The following is a 22,858-nucleotide window of genomic DNA, read 5'->3' as shown; positions in this document are numbered from 1 at the left end:
GTAAGACTCAGTTTGAATTAAGTTGCACAAAAACAAGGGAGAAGTGAAGTAATAAAAGTTTTTGACCTCTGAAACTATGAGTTTGTTTTTTTTTTGACAAGAGCAGTGTTTAAGCAGGATATTTTTTTTTACTATAAACAGATAGCAATGATATGACTAGTAACTGTAAAAAGAAATAAATAGATTACTCAGAGTCCAAACAACTTCAATGAAGAATTTCTCGGTGGAGCATTTAGGTTCTTATTGAATCTGTATACAATTATATCTTATTCCCCAAACAAAACAGATTTTCAGTGATAAATGTTTTTGGACAGCAGCAAGATTCAATTCACTTCATTTCAAGATACGGATTTATTTGTGAAATTAGTAAAAAATAGTTGCCAACAAAGACCTGGGGGAGTCCTATCTTTAGCTCTTCTGTTGGTTGATATTTTACCTAGAAATATCTCAAGGATAGAGGTGCTTTTTACAAGGGTGGGAAAAATTGCAGCTGGAGCAGAAATTAATTTGTATTTATAGTGCAAACACCTACATGAATCCTTAATCTGCCTTTTTTATGATTTTAGGGGAATTTATAGAATCGTTTAGATTGGAAGAAATCTCCAGTGGGTCATCAAGTTCTCTATCCTTATAATGGCAGTGCTGATTTTATTATCCTTAAAGCAGCTCTGATAGATGGGTGTCAAGTCTGGCTCATGTTTCATGCATTTAAAAATGCATATTCTCTACCCTGAGTGTATTTAATAGTAGAAATAGACTGGGGGCTGCCTACATGCCCGAGAGGCCTCTTCTGAGTTCTTGAAACATAGTCTCTTCTGGAGATATGTAGCATACTAAGCATTAGAGAGAGGTCATCAAACCTAGTTTGCTTTAGACGTGTGACAATCAGGAACATTTTCTTCCTGTGACTTAGGGCACTCAGTTGTGACATGATGCTAAGAGAACCATTGCCTTTGATTCTTTTATCCCACACATCTGTGAAACCTGCCTTCTCCCTAAGTGGGTGAGCTGGCTTGGAAGACTAGGAAGCACAAGCCCAGTTTTACACAGAGTGATTTAATACCATGGTCAAGGTGGCAGAGCTACTTTTCAGCAGCAGAGTTGGGGCTGAGACCCATGTGACCTATTGTGTGACGTGGGCCTTGTATGCTAGCCTGGGTTGGTTTGCCTGTCAGTCCTGTGTCGTGGAATGTGAACAGCCTGGGTGTGGCACAGTGAAAGTGAAGAGGGAGGAAGACAGAAAGGGATGCAGGGGTGGAGGGCTGGCATGGAAGGAGCAGCTAAAAAACACTTCCAAGGTGCCTCACATCCAAGGTAGTGAGGCTGTCTGGGAAAAGGAGATGCTCAAATAAAGAGAAAGGAGTACAGCCATGAGACCTGAAAAGACCAATGCATGGGCCTTGACAAGTGAAGGCCTGCGAAGGTCAAGGAGCAGAATCAAAGGTGCTTTTCAGCTTTACATGTTGATCTGGGGTAAGTACACGGTTAATAAGACTGATCCATATCCCTCCTGTGCCTTCTACTCCTTCCCCTAGCTGTCTAGGCGGAAGGAAGATCTTAGGATTTTTAAAAATCGTTATGGACAGAGATGAAAGTAAATGGTAACAAAGCAAGGAAACAAACCTGTGGTACATAAACATACAAACACATTTTACTTATTACAGATAAACTAGAGACTGGGAATCCTTTCCATCTTCTTCCGCTCTTCCTCATTGTACTTCTGGTACAGATGGTTATTATGGGGAAAGATTGGTTTTCTGTGATCCAGTTAGTTCATGCTGCCTTGTTGGAATATTGAATTGTAGTATGCTTATTAGTAGTCAAGCTACCATAATAAATAGCTTCTTGGTTGTTTTTCCTGGAGTTTTGAGGATATATTTATTCATCCTTTTAGAAGTGGTGGTTCCCCCCCCCTTTTTTTGGTCCCCATTTCTCTCCCCACCACCCACACCCCTCATCTTGTTTTCCCCCTTCCCTATCCAATTTCAAATAGCTGGTTCCCCTTTTTTATTGTTATTGTTACTGTAGAGTTGATCTACAGAGGGGTTACAGTTACATGAATCAGATAATAAATACAATTCTTTTTGAACCATGTCTCCCCGTTCTCATTCTCTCCCAGTTTTTCCCTCCCATCCTCACCCATAATATATACAATTTATTTTCCACATATGGTCTAGAAAGTACCACTGTCTTATTTGTTTACCCTTTGTTTCATCTTTTCTGTGTCTCCCTTTACCTTCCTAAATGGAGACAAATTAGCAAGACAAAAGGAAAAGAAAACAAAAACAGTAACAATGGCAACTAAAGACATATCTCTTGTTTCCTTTTCTTGGGGTTCATTTCACAAAGTATTATTTTATATGATCAGATGTACATGACTACTGAGCCTTTGTCAGCCATTCCTATGCATATCATCCTTTGGCCTCAGTGAATGTCTAGAGTGAATATTCCTCTCTCTCTCTCTCTCTCTCTCTCTCTCTCTCTCTCTCTCTCTCTCTGTGTGTGTGTGTGTGTGTGAGAGAGTCAGTGAGTTTATTTGTGAATTTATATATATTTTTTCAGTTTTTTTCATTTACTGATTTACTGTTTTATTATAACACAGCTATTTAAAAACCATCATCCTTTGAAATAACTTACAGTTTATTTTTATTTTTTGCCAGTCCTGGGCTTGAACTCAGGGTATGAACACTGTCCTTGGACTTTCTCAAGGCTAGTGTCCTACCCCTTGAGCCTCAGCACCACTTCTGGCTTTTTCTATGTATGTGGTACTGGGGAATTGAACCCTGGTCTTTGTGCATGCTAGGCAAGCACTCTACTGCTAGGCCAGACTCCGGGCCCATTAACTTACAGTTTAACAAAATGAATACTAGGAAGCTGGAATGTGTTGTTGGGAAGGGAGGAGATAAAGGGATGGGAAAGAGGAAGAGTGGCGAATAGTCACCATCTTCAGTCTACAGAACCAGGGCTCAAGGGGATGGGTGGGGTTGGGGCAAATGGGGGACAATGACGGAAGAGGTGACATTGGTCAAGATGCATTGTTCTCATAAACTGATACTTTGAAGTGAAATGCCTTTGTATAACTACTTAGAGATAATACAAAATAAATTTTAAAAACTCATCGTCCTAGTGAAGATGATGGTGGGTCCTGAGCAATCACAGGAAGGGAGGGACTGATTGGAAATCAGAGAGAGGGAGGGTCCTGAGGCTACTGTTGTGATAACCAAGATGAAGGAAGCTGAAAGGGTCACGAGAAAACCAACCATCTTGGTGATTGTCCACAGGGTATAAAAGATGGCTTCCAGATTTCCAGTACAAAGTCTGATGGCCTAATTGACAGTCACCAGGAACTTGGCTAGACTGTTAATGGAGTTTGAGGTTTATGACTTTCTATTCACCTGAAAAGAGGTGAGAGGATGGGAATTAATTAGAATCCCCAGTTTATAAACAGTTCCAGGAATGTGGATTCAAAAGAAAATTAGCAGGTATGTTAATTTTCTTCAATATTGCCATGGCCTGGCTCTTAATCTGGCTAGAGGCATATTATCACGGGATAATGACAAGTTTTAAATGTGTTTTCCAATTGACAAAGTAATTTTACATGTATTGTATTATTGGGCCTTTAGTGACTTTGTCGGATGGATGATGATATCTAGCATTCATCTAGAAGTTACATGTTACATCTCATTTAGTCCTCCCTTCCCTTCCCTCCCCTTCCTCTCCCCTCCCCTTCGGTGCCTTCCCTTCCCTCCACTCCCCTTCCCTCCCCTTCCCTCCCCTCTCTTCCTCTCCCCTCCCTCCTTTTTTCCCCCTTTCTTCCCATCTCTTTTCTTCTGATTTTTTTTTTGTGGTCCAGAAGAAAGAATTCGGGGCTTTGCACATGCTAGGCTTGTGAGCTACTACTTTTGCTTTTAATTAGTTATTTTCCTCCTTAATTAGGGTACCTCCTTTCTCACTGCCTCTTATTTAGCTGTGCTGGAAAGCATGTGTCACCATACTTAGCTTATGTTTTGAGATAGATTCAAAGTTTTGCCTGGGTTGACCTGAACATATAATCACCTGATCCCCCAGGTCTCCTAAGTAGCTGGCATTCTGGACGGGTATCACCATGCTTGGCCAACTTAATAATTTCTAATATGCATTCAAAACCTTTATTAATGTGGGTTTCTAAAAACAACTGTCTCTTTGATCATTAAAATGATTAATTCCCATCCTTGCCTTGCCCATGCCCTAAACCCCTCTTCATAATTCAAAATCCTATTCAGGTATGATCTTACCTTTTCTGGTTTCCCAGAAGGCAGTAGTGGAATAGAGGTGGAGAAGAGTAACACTGAGCAAGACACCCACAAGACGTCTTGTGGGTCTCTGTAGAGGCTGGTTGACAAGAAGGTCCCTAGGCAATGCTAAGGGTGGAGGGGAAGGATGTGGTTTGTAGGTGTGTGCTAAGTACCTCATGGGCACCTCCTGCCACGCTGCTCTCTCAGAACACACCTGCTGCCTTGGTTTACAGGGAGGAAGCAGAATGCTCACTTGAGTGCTTGCAGGGGTTGTCATGATGGGCATCTGAGTTGGCAGTGCAACTCAGTAGGCAACAGAAGGGCAAAGGTGGAGAAAATTCCAGAAAGGGAGCTGGGCATCTGGAAGCTGCCAAAAGAGCAAACTGAGGAAGGAGGCTGCGGCCACAAGGAGGTCACTACAGGTGCCCTTTGCAGGGCCCAGTTTTAGGGGTTGTTGTAGTTTCCAGTCTTGCTGCCAGGGGCTCAGAAAGAAGGAGGAGGAGAGAGTAAGGGGCAGCAGACTTTAGCTGTTTGTATCAGGCATCCGATCATGAAAGCTTCCATGGCAAAAATGAAACACTTGAAGACACGCTTATGAAAGAGTCCCACAGCTTCGAAGAACATAGAAGAAACGGACTACTGTCCTCATTATCACAGAGAGGCCCAGGCGTGTCTGATGCATGATGTGCATTTTACAGAGCTGAGATATTGACAGGAAGGAAGAGAGGGACATGCAGGGCAGGCATGCATGGAGTGTGGATGGATGTGTGGCCTGATGTATGCACGTTTATTTACACATACCAAGAGAAGGTGAAGGCACAGCGTTCCATCTGCCCTGGACTAAGTGCAGGGTCTTGAGATGAAAGTAAGCATCTTTTAAGATCAGGCCATCTGCTGAGTGCCCGTGACCAGGTAATGCTGGAGTCCTGGAAGCGTTAGAGAGGCTGGAAGAGTCTACGGAGGAGACAAGCTACCCCGTGAATGTTCATGCGAAGCAAAAATGGAAACTGTGAAGCCAAGGGAAGAAAGGAATGGACAGGCAGAGCACCAAGCTGCAAAGGCTTGGGCCTGCAGAGGTGCCCATTGAGCTCCAGCAAGCAGGGGGTGGATCTGAGAGAGCCACGGCGCTGGGAATGTGCCTGGCAGGTGTGACAGAAGGTAGGGCCGAGGGCCCTGGGGGTTTGTGGTAGAGGAAGCAGAATAATAAAGCCAGGGGAGGCTAATGGGCTGGGTGGAGTGGGAGGACCAGAGTAATGGCAGGTACCAGTCAGAGCAGCAGGCAGCCAGTGTAGGAGGTGGGCACGTTCAATTAGCAGCCTGCATCCAGGCAGGAGGGTAGAGCAGGGTGGAGCCAGCCCTCTACTCCAAATATTTCTCTTCCCCTGGCTCTGTAGTTTCAGGTGTACTATGTTAGAGCAGATACAGGCCCAAACCCAGAACCAAGCTGGTGCCCTCTATGGCCTGACAGTTCCTATTTCTTAAATTTGTTTATTACCATGTCCATATTATTTAAGGGACTCTCAGTGTTTTTCTGAAATGGATATGCATCCAAATCCCTTTGGGAAAAGCCTCCAACTTCTCTTAGCTGCCGAATATTCGCCTTGCTCTCTGACTTGTGAAATCCTTTCAGCCTGCCAGATCCACTACAACTTGAGTTTTCTCCTAAGTCAAAAATGACCATCCTCTGCTGTTGGTTTATAAAAACCTGCTCTTTTCATCTGTGAAGATTGCTAATGTTGACCCCTGGGTCACACACAGAATCAGTCTACTTTTTAATCCTAGACTCTTGGTTTTGGCTGGTGAGGACAGCACATAAAATACCAAAATGAATCTTCTTTGCAGAGCTTTCTGTCTCCTGCCTGCTGGAGAGATCTGGGGCTGTGTTCTCTGGCTGTCAGCTTCTCCATGCCTCTCAGGACAGGGTGTGCCCTTAGCAAAACTGTTATCCTGGCTTTGGAGTGAGGCCCAGTACATAAAAGGAGCTGTTCTAGAACTTTCGAAGAGTTGGAACATGATGAGGAATAGGAAGTATTAAGCTCCATGTGAACATTGTGTTTCCTTCATAGTAGATGAGAAATAATAATAATAATAATAATAATAATAATAATAATAATTGTTTGGTGCTATTGCTGAGGCTCAAACCCAGAATCTAGGCATTGTCCCTTGATTTTTATTTTTTTCAAGACTTATGATTTGCCACTTGAGCAACAGCCCCCTTTCTAGTTTTTAGAGGTTAACTGGATTTAAGGGTCTCAAGGACTTTCCTGCCCTGGCTTCCTTTGAATCAAAATCCTCAGATCTCAGGCTACTGAGTAGCTAAGATGATAGACATATGCCACTGGTACCTGGAAAGAGATAATTATTGGACAGTGTGTGTGTGTGTGTGTGTGTGTGTGTGTGTGTGTGTGTATGTGTGTATCTGAGTGTGCTTACTGGGGTTTGACCTTGGGACCTATCATTTTTTTTTTTTGCCAGTCCTGGGCTTGAACTAAGGGCCTGAGCACTGTCCTTGGACTTTCTCAAGGCTAGAGCTCTACCACTTGAGCCTCAGCACCACTTCTGGCTTTTTCTATGTATGTGGTACCGAGGAATCAAACCTGGGTCTTCATACATGCTAGGCAAGCACTCCACCACTAGGCCAAATTCCTGGCCCGGGACCTATCATTTTTACTCAGTTTTTTGCTCACGATTGGCACTCTGCCACTTAAGCCATTGCATCAGTTTCGACTTTTTGCTAGTTATCTGGAAATAAGAGTCTCAAGGATTTGTATGTTGGACTAGGATTGACCCACATTCATAGTATCCAGATCTCAGCATTCTAAGTAGCTGGGATTATAAGCATGAGGCACTGGTGCCCAGCTAGGACAGTGCTCTGTCTGACCGTGATACCACTGTGACTGATAATACCTTCTTCCAGGAGGGAGCGGATATCATGAGTAGACAGCTGAGATTGCTGGAAGGGTCTGTAGGAATTGGAACAGTGACAATCCACAGGCCACAGAAGCGTGAGGCGTATGAGCACAAACACTCCTTTCCTCCCAGTGGCTGCTTCTCCCTTACCTTCTCAGTTTAGGATCTTCTTTCAGAAACAAATCAACTTGGTATTACAGAACTTGATACACAATGTTCCACTTCCCTTAAATTTTATTAAGTGCTTTATGGAACAATTTTTGTGAGGCCTAATTTCCAAAGTTGTCGGCAGTGCAGTCTAATGACCTCATGCTCTCAGCTGGAGTTTCATGCCATTATTTATATAAAGAGGTAGCTGGGTTGAATTCAAATGATACACCTGTGAAAAGTGACTATGTTTCCCCCCTGTAATTTGAGGTCTAAAGGCAACATGGTTGCTATATTTCATAGCTGTCCAGTAAAGTTAAGTTTCCCAGTAGCCATAATAAGAAAGTGTAACAAGAATTAGGTGAGATTAACTTTAATAATATATTTACACATACATGCACATGCATGCATATACATACATATATACACATATACATACATGCACATGTGTGTATATACACATACACATATAATATATACACACGTGTGCACACGTATATATATGTTGATTAACTAAATTAACTTAAAAATAATACCATTAAGGCATCAAATGAATTTCAAATCATTCATGTTGTATGTTGTATTTCACATTTCTTTTTTGGAACTAAGTCTATAGTATCTAGAAATACCAGTTGAGTCATCTAGGACTTTCTTAGCAGAGGATTACAATAGCTCAAAGCCTATGTATATAAGGTCATATGGGATGAAACTAAATGAAAGGAACTCGGATATAGAAACAAGAACTTTATCTTGTGTGATTGTTGTTCTTAATGTACTATGTTATTTCTCTTCTCTTTTTTTGCTCTTATGTTGTTCTGTGTCTGACTTTGTTACTTGGTATATTGTATATATGTTCATTTGTTTATTTGAAATAGGGAAGGGAAGGGGAAAGATAAGATGATTGGGAGAGGCTTGGGAGAGGGAAACAGTGACAAAAACATGAGAAGGGGTATCAATGTGTGAGAAGTAATGCATCTACAACCTAAGAAATGTAGCTGTCATCCCTCTATACATTACCCTGACAATAAAATTTTAAAAAAAGATATAGCAGTTCAGATTACTTATATTTGATTGCCACATTAGCCAATTTCATGGTTTATACATTGGTATGACTTTGTGTTAGCATGATTAGGTTTTTCTGATCTGATGAGAGTTTTCTTTATTTTTGATACTGGATTTGAATCTAGGTCCTCACCCTTATAGGTAGGCAAGTACACTACCATTTGAGCACCTGTTTGCTTCCCTTCCTTTTGAGCTAGGGTCTAGTATTTTTGCCCAGCCTAGCCTAGACCGTGATTCTCCTGTTGATGTACCTGCAAAGAAGCAGAGATGATAGGCATGCACCCTCGTGGACAGTTCTTGCGTGTTTGTTTTTCTTCAGACAGAATCTTTCTTTCTTTTATCCTGGGCTGGATGAGTAGCTGGGATTATAGGAGTTAGCTACCACACCAAGCTACTAAGAATGTTTGATGTGATTTGAATGAGGAACTGCACGGAATTAACAGAATTGTTGAATCATGTTGATGGATCATTTATTCATTCTTTCCATTCACTCACTTATTCAACCAATACTAAGCCTTCTGTCCCGATATGGGCAAAGCCTAGTGGAAAAGCTGTAGATATTCCATTGTACATATGGATATTTTTTAAGTGATGGCAATTTGTGACAGTGAAGAATTTCTCTTACTAGACATAGGTTGAAGTCAGTCACCTCTCCCCCTCTCTCTGTAAATTCTTGGAGGACTATGCAGAATACAGGAAGGGGTGTGGTTTTTTGGAATTGGGTTTCTTTTCTTCATCAGTAAGATAAAGATAGTCACTAATTTACAGAACTGTTGAAAGAGCTGGATATAACTTATGACTGCCTATAGTAGATTCTTTAGCCTTTTCCTTTCCTTCCCCTTGCTTTTCTCCCCTTTCCTCCCCTCCCCCTCTTTTCCTACCTCTCCTTCCCTCCCTCCCTCCCTCCCTCCCTCCCTTCCTTCCTTCCTTCCCATCTCTTTCTCTCTCTCTCTTTCTTTGGTAGTACTAGGGATTAAACTCAGGGCCTTATGCTAGTATACTGCTAGTCAAATCATACCCCAGGTCTTTTTGTCTTTAGTTATACATTAGATAGAGACTCACATATTTTCCCTGAATCTGCCATGAACCACAAACCACCTACCTAAACATCCCATGTGGCTGGGTTTGCCTATGTGTCCTAACACATCCATCTTATTCTTTGAGATAGGGTCATGCTAGTTTTTTTTTGACCAGGCTGGCCTTCAACTCTCATCTTCCTCTCTCTGCCTCCCAAGGAACTGGCAAAACAGACATGCGATACTACACTTGGTCTGCAGTAGTTTCTTAAATATATGGCAGTTAATAACTATGAAAGCAACCGTTGACAGTGGAGGTAATAGTAGAGTATGGCACAATACTTGTCTTGTCTCAGTACATGTGTGCTAGATGGATGTGTGAATGAATGGTGGAATGAATGTATCTTTAGAAAGATGGATGTTAGAAACATAGACATGCTTATATCTTTCTACAATGTTAGAATTTATTGAATAACAATAGATTCACAAGCATACATTAATTTTATTTGCATCAGCTTGCCAAGTATTACTTATTTCACTTGATAACCAGGAGCAATTGATGACTCCTTCATTCCGAACTTAATTGCCCATATTAACTCTCATTTCCCATACCGTAATGTCCACAGTGGTGTGTAGATTATGGAATGGCTAAGAAGGGCTAAGGACTAAATGGCTGTAAAGTTCAAAGGGGCCTTGCTCAAGGTAAGAGAAGAAAGCAGATACTGATGCAAAGCAGGTCGCTGTAGTGGTTAGAAAGGAATGGACTTGACCCCCTCACAGATCTGCCATGGCACAGGAATGCCAAAAAAAGTACTGCGCTCTAGGTTTGCTGGATGCAGGAGGAAATTTGAGTGGGCTCCTGATAGGTTGGTGGGCGCTGCCTTTGACATAGGAGGTAGGATCCAGCCCAAATGATCTGTTATTAGACACCCAGAGGCTCTTACTTCCTCAGTATTTTATTACTTGTCTTGCATTATTCTGTTTTATTCCACTCTACTTGCTATATTAGAAGCAGTGTGCGAGCTGGGCATCAGTGGCTCATGCCTGTTACCTTAGATATTTGGGAGGTTGAGATCTGAAAATTGTGGTTAGAGCCAGCTAAGGCAGAAAAATGCTTGAGACTCATCTCCTAATCAGCGAAAATCTGGAAGTGGAGGCATGGTTCAATGGTAGAATGCCTCAGCCATGAGCTGAAAACAGCTGGGTGAAAGTGTGAATCCCTAAGTTTAATCTCAGTTGAGAGAAAAAAAAGCCATAAGCAGCCAAGCACTGGTGGCTCATGCCTGTAATCCTAGTTACTCAAGAGGCTGAGATCTGTGGATCGTGGTTCAAAGCCAGCCCGGGCATGAAACTCCATGAGACTCTTATTGCCAATTAACCACCAGACAACCAGAAGTGGTGCTGTGGCTCAAACTGGTAGAGCAATAGCCTTGATCTGAGGAGCTCAGGGACAGCACCCAGGCCCAGAGTTCAAGCCCCACAATCAACAACAATAAAGAAATAATAAGCAGTGTGTGTAGTAGTTGAAAGCAAGAAGAAATATATATATATATATATATACATTTTCTTTTTCTACTATCAGAGCGATGTATAGGGGGTTTACAGTACATTTGTTAGATACCTTACTTCTTGAACACTGTTACTCCTTTCATGTTTTTCTCCCATTTTCCCCTCCCCCTATCCTTTCCCAAGTTGTAGAGTACATCTCCAACATAGTGTCTTGTGAATCTGGCGGTTACACTGGTTCATCCTTTGTCCTTTGTCTCATCTTGTTTTTACACACCTATTTTAAATCTTAGTCTGAAATGCTCCATTTTATATTGGTTTTCTGTGCTGTTTGGGAAAATTACTGGCCCTTCCTTGCCTGCACAACCAAAATAGTAACCATGAGTCCCTCACATGTTTCTGGCAGTGAGGGAGTTTAGCCCCGAGGCTGGCATTCTCAAGGACAGGTTGTGTGAGCTGCTATTGCCAAATCTTTTCCTTTTGTCCAATATCCTTCGTCCAATTTTCTCAAATTGTGAGATCGTACAGGAAATTGAAGGTTGTCATGACACAAAAATATTCATTAATGAGCTTGCTGGGATGACTATTTCCTAGTGAGACATTCCTCCAGCATCCTGTGACTAACACCAGGCAGCTTGAGAACAGAGGACTTGCTTTTCATAGGATTATCCACTGATGACCTCTAACAGGCCAATGAAAACACAGGGCAAAGCCGTGTAAGATAAAATTGTTAACACAAAAGGTGTCAAACACCAGGATGTTGAAATGAGTAATACCGAGAAAGTTCTAGACTCCTATACAAAGGCAATCATAAACTAGAATCTACTAGAGAAGAGAAAATTGAACAAGTATGAGCCTGGTACCTTTAAAGAAAGGGTTTTAAATACCCAAAGGTCAAGAGGAGATTTGCAAGAAAATTAATGAAGCCTTTGGATATTTCTGCTGAGAGAAATCTTTTAAAAACACTTGGTGGAAGAACTTAAATGAAATAGGAAAAGCATTAAACCTAAAAGAAATTACGGATAAATCTCACTTCACTAAAATTAACAATGTATATTCCTAAAGAGAAGTCATAAAGAAAGTAAGGTATAAATTCAAATACCCAGAATATATAAGCAATTTCAAATCAATAGGAAAAAGACTACTAGTAAGCCAGGAAAACAGTGCATGTCAAGAGTCATTTCTCAGAAGAGAAAACATAAATGGTAAATTAGCCTGAAGAAACAAGTCCACTTAGATACCATCTTACCATTGCTAGAAGGTCAAATGTGAAGATGTTCACATAAGCTGTTACTGTTACAAATCACCACACATTTAAGCATATTCAAACAACATGTTATCTCATAACCCCAGTGGATCAAGAGTCCAGTCTGGCTTAATTGAGTCCTTAGGAAAGCCTGACAATGCTAAGCAAGGGCCAGAATGTAGATAAATGGGATTTTATTTTATTCTTATCAAATTTAAGCCGTGGTCCACATCTTTACAAGATTTCTAGTTGTGATCTTGAGAACATGTCTACAACTCTGCCTAGCAATTTTCTTCATGAAGACAAAACCTTAAGGGACCCAAATATCCACTGAGAGGAGAATGAAGGAAGCTGTGGGATTCTCATCTAGTTAGTGAAATGGAAAATGAGCTACAAAACTGTGAGACGGATGGTTCAATCTGTTTTAGAATCCCAACTTTGAGAAAAACAGGCAAGCCAACATCTATTTGGATATATTTTTATAAAGCTCAAAGCAAAGCAAAACTAGGCAATAAATAAATTAATAAAACTGTAATGAGAGCTCAAGGGAATAATAACAACAGGATTTAGATGATGGTGATAGGGTGGGCATGGGGGGGCATGATGATAGTCCATAATTTGCTTCACAGGGCGGATGTTGTTCTAGTTTATGGGTGATGAGTTCATCTTCCAACTCAACTTTTATTTTGTTATTATTGTGTTTTATAACTATATTTGCCACATGTTACTTTGTGTAATTGTTGCTTAATAAAAATTTAAGAGAGCATTGAACTGCAGAAGTTAGATAGATGGAGGAAATCAAATTATAATGTGATGTTATCAGTTATGTCAATAAACTCCCAACATTTTAATTGAGGTTAATAGTTATTGCTACTACTATTAGTAATTATTACCATCTAAATTACCTGTATGTTCCCAAACATAATGCATTTTTGTGATTCAAATTCTGTTAATTGTAAGACAAAAAACATTTTATGAGTCTTATACAAACTTAATTCAAGGAAAAAACTCATCATAACTTTTTTTTTTTTTGCCAGTCCTGGTGCATGAACTCAGGGCCTGAGCCCTGTACTTGGGCTTTCTCAATGCTAGAGCTCTACCACTTGAGCCACAGCACCATGTCTGGATTTTTCTGTGTATATGGTACCAAGGAATTGAACCTGGGTTTTTGTGCATGCTAGGCAAGCACTCTACCACTAGACCAAATTCATGGTCCCTATCACTTTTTTTTTAATTGCGATAGTACTTGCTTAGCATGCTCTAAGCCCTTGGTTCAATCCCCAACACTGCCCAAAACAAAAATACAACAAACCCCTTACTATTATTTATGAAAGTAGGATTCATCTTATTTTTTAAGGAAGAGTTTATATTTTCAAAGAATAATAGCAGTAGTGAAAGATGTATTCTTCAATTTTGTTTTATTTGCATTAAGAAGTGACTTACTGATTATTTTAAGCAACCTTGACACTGTAAATGCTTACTAGCTGCTTATGCTGAACTCTGCAATCTTCAGATGCTTGTCTTGTTCCTTTTACCAGGAAAGGTAAAACACATTTCCATTGTGCCTCCTTTTTTAAAATGTTATTATAAAGGTGATATACAGAGGGGCTACAGTTATGTAAGTCATGCAAAGAGTACATTCATATTCTCTCTCTCTCAATACACACACACACACACACACACACACACACACACACACACACACACACACACACATATATATGTATAGATCAGTGACTATCAACTCTCCTAATGCATGGTTCTTTCTTTTTGTGCCAGTACTCGATTTGAACTCAGGGCCTCATGCTCTTGATGACACTCCCCCCTCCCCCCCCCCCCCCCCCCCGCCAAAGGCTGTTGCTCTACCCATTGGGCAACACCACCACTTCTAGCTTTTTGCTGGTTAATTGGAGATAAGAGTCTCATATTTGTCTGCCCCATCTGGCTTCAAACTGAGATCATCACATCTCAGCTTCCTGAATAGGTAAGATTATAGATGGGGTACCACAGGCATCCAGTCTCTCCAAGTTTTGGTTCGGGTTTTCAGATGAATTTTACAAACTTAATTTTCAGACAGGCAATGCACAGATTGACTTCAAGTAGCTTCATCTATTAAATCTGTTCTTTGATAGTGATGCAAACGACACTCTCTGTACTAACGGGAAGATCCACCGGAAATGTTTTCTGGATCTCATCTCTGTTCTTGAACTTATCGGCATGCTTCACTTTTGGGGACCTGACATGGCTTAATCTTTACATTGAGTTTGTTATTTGTTTTTCCTTCAGTCGCTAGTAAGCTCTGTAGGTTTCAGACTTGTCTTTGTGTGAACCTTGCACAGATAAATAATATGTATTTGATTTGAATTTCTCTTGATGTTTCATTAAACAATTCGAACAGTCAGCCCTCTTGATTTAATAAGACTAAATACCTTCTACACACTCTATTGCTAGGTATGCAGGAGAAAGATGAAACTGAAACAGCTTCAGTGATAAATGAAGGCTAGTCTAGGGGATTATGTACTTTGTGCAGAAATTTCACAAACATCTGTTTTCATTTTGGAAATAAAAATCCCTTGCAAAAAGATCTCCCAAGAAAACTTAGCTGCTTAAATCAGAAAGTGCCAGGAGCATCTCTCTTATTGTTCCAAAATTGGGGAAGGTTATTGCATGCAAATTTCTCATCTGCCTCATGAAACACTTAACCATGTACCTGGGAAGCTAGGAACCCTGTGCAACCAACTAGTTTCCTGTGTAGTAAGAACTCTGCTGTGTAATTCTGTCTCATCTCCAATTCTAGAATCTTTCACTCTCTCCGGGGGACTTTTTCACTTCATGACATCATAAACAAGATGGGCCCAGAGTTCCGTTCAGCTGACGTTTTCGTTATAAAGCCAATAAACAAGAAAGTCCCAAGATACCAGCCATTATTTTTTTCCTGCTTGTAAAGCTAGATAGAAATGTAGTGTGTTTACAGAGTTCTTAATTTACCTTCCTAATGAAATCATGCATTTCCGGATAGATTAAGCTGTGTGCTAGGGTTGCCTTTATGTGGCTCGGATGATGGAAACAGAAAAATAATCTCGTTTAAAAATTTAAATCTAACTTTAATATTTTGTAAAGAATGATGGATTGGAGAAGGGAGGGAGGGAAAAAAACTAAAATCAAACAAAAAGGAAGAAATATACTATATTAAAAATAAGGGAAAAGGTGATGTGTGCAATTAGGATTTCTGTGTTTCAGGAGGTTATTTAAAAACCCATTTTGTTATTTAGTTGAGGAATGTAGATAAGGAGTTATGTTTGCATTTTTGTATTTATGTGTATTAATATGTACACGCACATAGAAGTAGCATTTTCAGTGTCAGTTAATTTGAATACATTTGCAAATCTTATTAATTCAAAAAGTAATAGAAATTGAACTACCAGAAAAGCTTTAAAAATATTTAGTTAAGAGATTAGATTTATTCATCAAGTGATTTCCTGAGCATACATAAAAAAAGTTTTTTAGTTGAGAATGATGAGAGCATAGCACTATCTCACTGGGGTGAATTATATAAGCTCTACTCCCTGGAAGATGTTACTCTAGTAAAATTTCTCAGTGCTTTCACCCATGTATACTATGAAGACAGAAGGGGCATAGTTTGTTGCCAATATAACCACAATCAACAAAATAATTAGGTACCCAGCCAGGTTCTGATGGCTCATGCTTATAATCCTATTACCCAATAGGTTAAGATTTGAGGATCTCAGTTCAGAGCCAACCAAGGCAGTTAAATCTGGAGAACATACCTCCAATTAACCAGCAAAAAGCCAGAAGTAGAAGTGTAATTCCAATGCTAGATCACCAGCCTTGAGCAAGAAAGCCAAATAAGAGCACAAGACTACAAGTTCACACCTGACTAATGGACTCTGTCTCTTTTTCCTTCTGCTCCCCCCATATGTGAACAATTATAGAGACCTAGAATGGACAGAGCATGATAGTAAGAAGTATTTGCAGAGACTCATCATGGATCTGACATTAAAGATTCTTATTCAATTGGACATAAAGGATAAATTGATAAAGATTAAATACTCTAGGTAGGACCACGAATGACCTCTGCTGACATTCTGAAAAAGAGCTCTCGTGGAAATTCTGTGAGGATGTCTTTTTGTTTTTCTCTTTTCCTTCAGAAGTAGTAGCTATATTTCCCCTTGTTCTACTCCCCTCCCTGCCTTTCTTTGGAGGCTAGATTCATTATGTAGCCTAGGTTGGCTTCAAACTTGTGATTTTCTGATCTCAACTTCCTGAGTGATGAGATGGCAGGCATATAATTTCACATCCAGTGATAGGTTTTATTCTTTAAATAAATAGGCACTAAGCCAGATTCTAATGGCTCATGCTTATTCTCCTACTACTCAAGAGGCTGAGATTTGAGGATCATGGTTCAGAGCCAACCCAGGCTGTTAAATCTAGATAACGTACCTCCAAGACACAGTTGTGTCTTGGATTCATTGTCGGAGGCTGTTATAATGATGAACAAGGCAGCATGTCTGTCCTTGAAGCACCTTGGTGGTACCCAAGCCCCTGGGAGGGTAGCTCTTCCTCTGGTGGGTATGTCTTTCGTCAGAGGAAAGCTATTTCCCCTGAGTATGAGCCAGCTGGTTCAAGGGGGTGAGACAATTATCCTCAACACTCGCCCAAGCAAATTGTTACTTTCAGGGTGAGCAGAACCAATGCACTGGCACTTGCCCAACACAGAGTCAGAAGGAAACAGAATAAATTAGTTCCTCTCAGTAAGTTTCTGCTTGGTGTAGGCGAACTGAGGCAGGGGGGTTGTGGAGGTGCACACTGAATGTGAACTATCTTCTGTTTTCAGCCAAAGATGCAAAGCAAAAGACAGAGAGTGTAAACAGACAGTGATTATACAACTGTAGCTTGGGAGGGAAAGGAGCTCTGTGAACAGTTCAATTTTCTTTCTCTGAACTGTACCCAGAATAGCATTGAGTCTTATTTGCATAGACCATTCCCAGTGCAGACTTTTAACTGAGTGTTAGGTAAAAATACCAATAGCTGAAATCTGACTAATTCTCATCTGGAACTTCCAATGGGGGTTACAGACTGTCACTAAGAAATGACAGCATTATTTGAAGCTTACACTATAATTAATGTCTTACCACTATTCTCAGCTGATATCGACAATCAGATGTGCTGTCACCAGCATAATTTAGCAAAGATTGTTACAGCCAGAGACTCTATAATCATGTCTGACTATTGGATGAATGAATGTCTAGAAAAAAAAGTACCATGGCAAGGGTCGATAGCCTCTGGTGAGCACTCTCAGGTTACGCTTTTTCCAGCCTGGCTCACACCTTTAATCCTAGCCACTCAGGAGGCTGAGCTCTGAGGATCAGGATTTGAAGCCAGCCTTGGCAGGAAGGTCCATGAGTTTCTTATCTCTAACCACCAAAAGGCTGGTTAGAGGAGGTGTGGCTTAAAGAGCACTAGCCTTGAGCAAAAAGGGCTAAAGGATATTGCATAGGTCCTGAGTTCAAACCCCAGTACTGGCACGCGCGCACACACACACACGCTTATCCATACAGAGAGAAAACTAGGTTCTTGATGTCAAGAGCTTTATTCAAGAGTAGCAATAAGTAAAATAATTAAAAAATGAGGCCTACCACTAAGTTATATTGATGTGTACTATAAACAAACGCTTGAGTAAAAAAATACCAACCTGAAGGTTTTCACTGGTGATGAAATAAAACTATTTGGTCACTTTCTTAGGATCTGCCATTGACATATGGTGCTGCTAACCAAGTGACAAATTAATTGCCTGAGTTTAAAGAGAAATGAATGTGGTTTAATGAAGAAGGACAAGATATGTATTGTGAGGCAGCTGGTCCTGCCACTGCTGGCTTATGGAGACAATATACATGGGATAGCTAATGAGTCTCTGCTGCATAAGATAGATTCTCTTTATAATAGAATTGCATGCTTTGTCTCTAAATGGGGTTATTATACACCCCATTGCACAATGTTTGAAGAGCTTGGTTGGCCCCTGTAGAGGGTTAGGAGAGGAATAAATTGGAAGACAATCGTACTTAAGACTTTCAATCCATCAAACTTTTTATATTTATCTAAATTACTAGCATGTTCCCCCAAATACAGATTTGTGTGATACACATGGCTAGAACGTTAATTTTTGCCAGCCTTTGCTTTTTGTTTTAATCAGTTAGATTTTCTCATTGTACATGTACACCAAAATCCAGACACACCAATTCCCTGGCAAAACATTCCCGGGACCCCCCACCATTGCTTCTTGGTGAAGTTTCCTGCACAGGGAAATATCACTTGTCCTGGGGAACTTAACTCTCAGAGTTCTTTGACTTTGAAGGCTGTTTTAATGGTAATTCATTCAGTTTCTTTACTTCCTCCACCTTTGTGGGCACTCCCTGTTCAGTTGCTCAGCTGTTCTTTAGAATAAATTCACTTCAACTCATTTTACAGTCTGGGAAAAAAGAGAGAAAATGATGGACTAAGAGGTTGAACAATAATATAATTCCCTCAGCATCAAAAGACTCTAGGTTCTGAGAGAGGACTTGGGAAGGGCTGTTTCTGATGGAGGTGAGGAAAGGACAGGCGTGGAATCATGGATACCTCATATTCCCTCTATGCTGGCTTTCAACTTGATTTTCCTTTCTGGATCCATTCATCTGTTGACATTATCATGCAGTCTTCAGGAATTTTGTGGTTGTTTTTTATTCTTTACTGGAAGTTGAACTCAGTGTCTTACATGTGCTAGGCAAGCCTCTATTACTTGAACCATACCCAAACCCTTTCAATTTTAGCTTGATTTTTCGGAGAGGATCTAAGCATTCACCTTAGCCAGCCTCCAACAGTAATCCTCTTGCCCTTGCCTCTTGAGTATCTACTATTACAGTGTGGACCACCAAGCCCAGCTCTGAAGCTCATTCAGATCCATATTTTTTTTCAGGTACTAGCATATCTTCAAAGCCCCATTGGAAGTACTGCATGGGAACAAGTGGAATTTTAGATGTAGCATAACTAGGTTTCTCACTTATCAAAGGACTTGGTGCAGACAATTAATGCCCACTCGCCTTGGGATTCTCACCTATGAAGTGGGGTGACAATATTTACTTCCTCCAAAGTTTCCTGTCCTGCCTCTCTGCTTCCTTACCTGACCCACACGACTGAAAAGAATTACTCATGTGAAACTCCTGGTTCTCACAGCAAGATGGTCTTTTCACTTGAAGACATGATTATATCTCAAACTAGATTGCTTCCCTTTCATCATTGTGGGGTTCTTTACTTTTCAAGCTCTCTGTTCCCTGGAATAAAGAAAGGTGAGTTGAAAGAAATGGACAAAAGAGTTCTGTGGACTTCTCCACATACGTATTACCCTCTCCAAATTGAATCTTGAGGCCTTGTCAGAAGTGTTATTATTTTTTTTCCAACAGAGCAGGCATTAAGTGGTTATAGAAAATAAACTCACCTCCTGATATCTTTTTCATTGCTTGCTACATCCATTTGCTGTGAAGGTTATATTGTAAGGTGTGACAGAAGGGGTTAGATGGCAAAGGAAAATCACCACTTTGTAATTCTATTGTGCAAGGTTTCTTTAACACAGACTTTTGGGCATCTTTGTCATTTCTACAAGTATTTCATTAATGACAGTTTGTGTGTGTGTGTGTGTGTGTGTGTGTGTGTGTGTGTGTGTGTTCCTTCAATACCTTCTCACTAATTTTTACGTGGCAAATGTTCTCCTATAGGTAAAGCTCTGTTTTTGTAATAAAGTTTCTATTGTTTTCCCAGGGGAAAAACATACCTAAAACAAATGGTACCCATGCTTAGCTAATGTAGTTTACCTACTTTTTCCCCCAAGTCTTTTATAAGCTTTAGCAAAAAAAAATCATTTAACGACAATGTCAAGATTAGGTAGCTCTAGGTAGAAATTAGTTTTCGTTTGATTAGATATTTTATTTAATGAGAAGGTTTGTATTTCTCTTGGTTTTTCTTTTTAACATAATTACATTAAGGAAATAAGGATGTATAGAGACTAATGAGGAGACATCCTCATCATTATCAATGTTTATTTGAATTATTGTACTTTAGAGATCAGTAATCTCAAACTGAGGCACTTTAGAAGTAAGTCTCTGCTTGTTTGCAATATCTGTAGGATCCAAAACCATCTTACCAGCAGTAGAAGAGTCAGAATACATGGGAGAAGTCTGTATTGCTTGTTGTTTATGTTGCATAGAAATTTGATTTGCTTTAGCTTCCTAGGAAATCTTTGTTTTTGCCTGATAAAGCTAGTGCCTAGCCTTGCTGAGTACTTGTGGCTCACACCTGTTATCCTAGCTACTGCAGAGGCTAAGATCTGAGAATCGAGGTTCAAAGCCAGCCAGGGCATGAAAGTCCTGACTCATATCCAATTAACTATCAGAAGACTGGAAGTGGCACTGTGGCTCAAAGTCGTAGAGTGCTAGCCTTGAGCTGAAGAGCTCAGGGACAATACCCAGGCCTGGAGTTCCAGCCTCACCAACCAACCAACCAACAAACAAATAAACAAAAATTGCCCAGACTTATTTACTTTTTTTCTTGAGTTCTCATCCACTCATCCATTCCTACACCTCAAAATATTCTTAGTTCTTTTTTCTTCCTACACTGTTCATTTTACTAGCTTCTGATCTATGGTTTAGCCTGTGTCACTGCAGCCTAAGTTGAGGTCACCTGTGATATCCCAGTGAGTGGCCTGTGGTTGCTGGCACCCCTTCTTCCTTCATGTCATTTGATGTCACTGACCCTAACCATTCCCCCCCGCACCCCGCCTCTTCCTTTTCTTTGTGAGAAGTTCACTTGTCTCCATACTGCTCTTTCTCCCTTCCTTACACTTCCCTTTGTTCTCCCAAAGACCTAGGTTTTCTGAGACGACTTGCCCTTCGCTCCCCAATGCCCTTTGCTGTATTTCCTGCACTAGATTCTTTCCTTGGAATCCTGAGGGGTCCAGTCTCAATGCCATGTCATGATGCCGGACAGAAACATCCCAGTACCCTCTCCCCTCCTACCTCTACCTCTACCTCATCTATTCTTACAGCATTCCTGTCTTTGTCACCACCAGCTTCCCTCAGGGGAGACTTGGGCATCACTGTGGCTCCTGCCCCTTCCCTTTTCATTGTGAGATCTTTCTCCAGATCCTTCTGATCCTACTTCCCTGATGTCTCCACATCTCCCACCCTGAGGCCTGAGGTCCATCTTACCTGCTTTCAGTGGGTCACTGGGCAGAATCCTAATGTTGCCTGCAGTCTCCATGCTGCTGCTGGATGTATTTTCTGGAAGACAGTCAGGCATGTCTTATCCCTGGCCCCCATCTGCCACATAGATCACGTTCCCACCACAATCTAGACCTAACCTGCTGTGGTCTGGATTTTCTCTCTTCCCATTCCTTCTCTCCTCCTGCCCTGAGCTGGATTTATCACCATACTTCTGTGCCATCACAGAACTTGGTCCTAAACATCTCTTCTTTCCTCTCTTTGGCTGAGGGAGGATCCTCTTTACTTTTGGAAGGACAATTCAAATGTAATTTTTATAACACCTCTCTTAGATCTTCCTGTCAGTCACTTCTTTCACTAGCTGCAGTTTCTGGTTGAGGTCCTCCAGTGCTACCTTCTGATTGTAGGTGCTCCTATGTCTAGGTAGAAGATTCTCTTACTCATTTATCTTGTGATTGAGTCTAGATACCATTGTTAATAAGGGATGTGTGTGGATTGAACCAGCAAGCAAATACAGTCAGGGTATAGGTACAAAGTCTCCTTGGATGCTCCCAAACCACTGTGGCCATGTAGCAAAAGGTACTTTCCCTGCTTGGGCAGAGCTGTTGATTGTGGTTCTGGTTTCTGCTCTCCACCAGGAAAAGGAGAAACTGTATGTGGAACTGAAACACATCTTGGCCCGGCAGCCTGGCCCGGAGGCTGCAGAGCAGCTCCAGATCTACCGGCACACGTTGCAGGAGAAGACCAAGCAACTTAAAGTAAGTGCTGGGCTCTGCCCTTGCCTGATTAAACCTGGGGTACCCCGGGGCCAGTCCAGGCTGTGGCGCACAGTTAGCTGGTTTCTCCAATGCTACCCTTCATGAACCAGCACTGTTAGAACTCATTACACACCTTGGTTTCCAGAAGGAGGAGGGTAAGTTAGGGGAAGGATGAAGCCAAGGAAATTATCTTGTGGATAAATACAAGATGAGAGAAGACTTGGATTGTGGAAAGGAAAAGCAGAAATATGGGATGCCATTACCCAGTGGGAGCAGACCTCATGTCAAAAGCAGATTTCTGCTGTTCCTTTCTAGCTGAGATCAATGAGTCTAGGGCATAGATCAAAGCAAAAGATTCGTTCTCAGGGCCTGGCTCTATGACCAACGTGAGTCAGATAAGGAGCCATGAAAAGAAATAAAATCATGCAAGATTTTTTTTTACACTACTCTTCTAAGTTACTTATGATCCTCAGCTGTAGAGAGGATGGGTATTTTACCGTTCTGTGTGCTTTCTGTACATTTTCCCCCAAATGATGTATTGTTACATGATATTTTTCCACTTTACTTCCCAAGCAAGTATCTGCTATTTTGGCTTAGGAGGGAAGTGTCACACATACAACTCCATGGGATGTATTATTATCAAGAACATGTAATCGTCATTGTTCTCTGC

The 22,858-nt window shown here is 40.9% G+C and overlaps 1 protein-coding gene across 1 annotated transcript in view; it reads left to right on the top strand.

The window, feature by feature from the left end:
* Positions 1-22,858, top strand: part of Cfap58 (cilia and flagella associated protein 58) — a 90,336-nt gene that overhangs the window by 60,327 nt on the left and 7,151 nt on the right. Inside the window, exon 16 of the mRNA XM_090345934.1 lies at positions 22,069-22,188. Coding sequence (XP_090202060.1) covers positions 22,069-22,188 — 120 coding nt within the window. The remainder of the gene's footprint in view (positions 1-22,068; positions 22,189-22,858) is intronic.

This window comes from Megascapheus bottae, chromosome 15 (assembly GCF_031878675.1).
Source record: "Megascapheus bottae isolate mThoBot1 chromosome 15, mThoBot2.hap1, whole genome shotgun sequence".
Taxonomy (NCBI): domain Eukaryota; kingdom Metazoa; phylum Chordata; class Mammalia; order Rodentia; family Geomyidae; genus Megascapheus; species Megascapheus bottae.
This window is presented reverse-complemented; position numbering and strand designations above follow the sequence as displayed.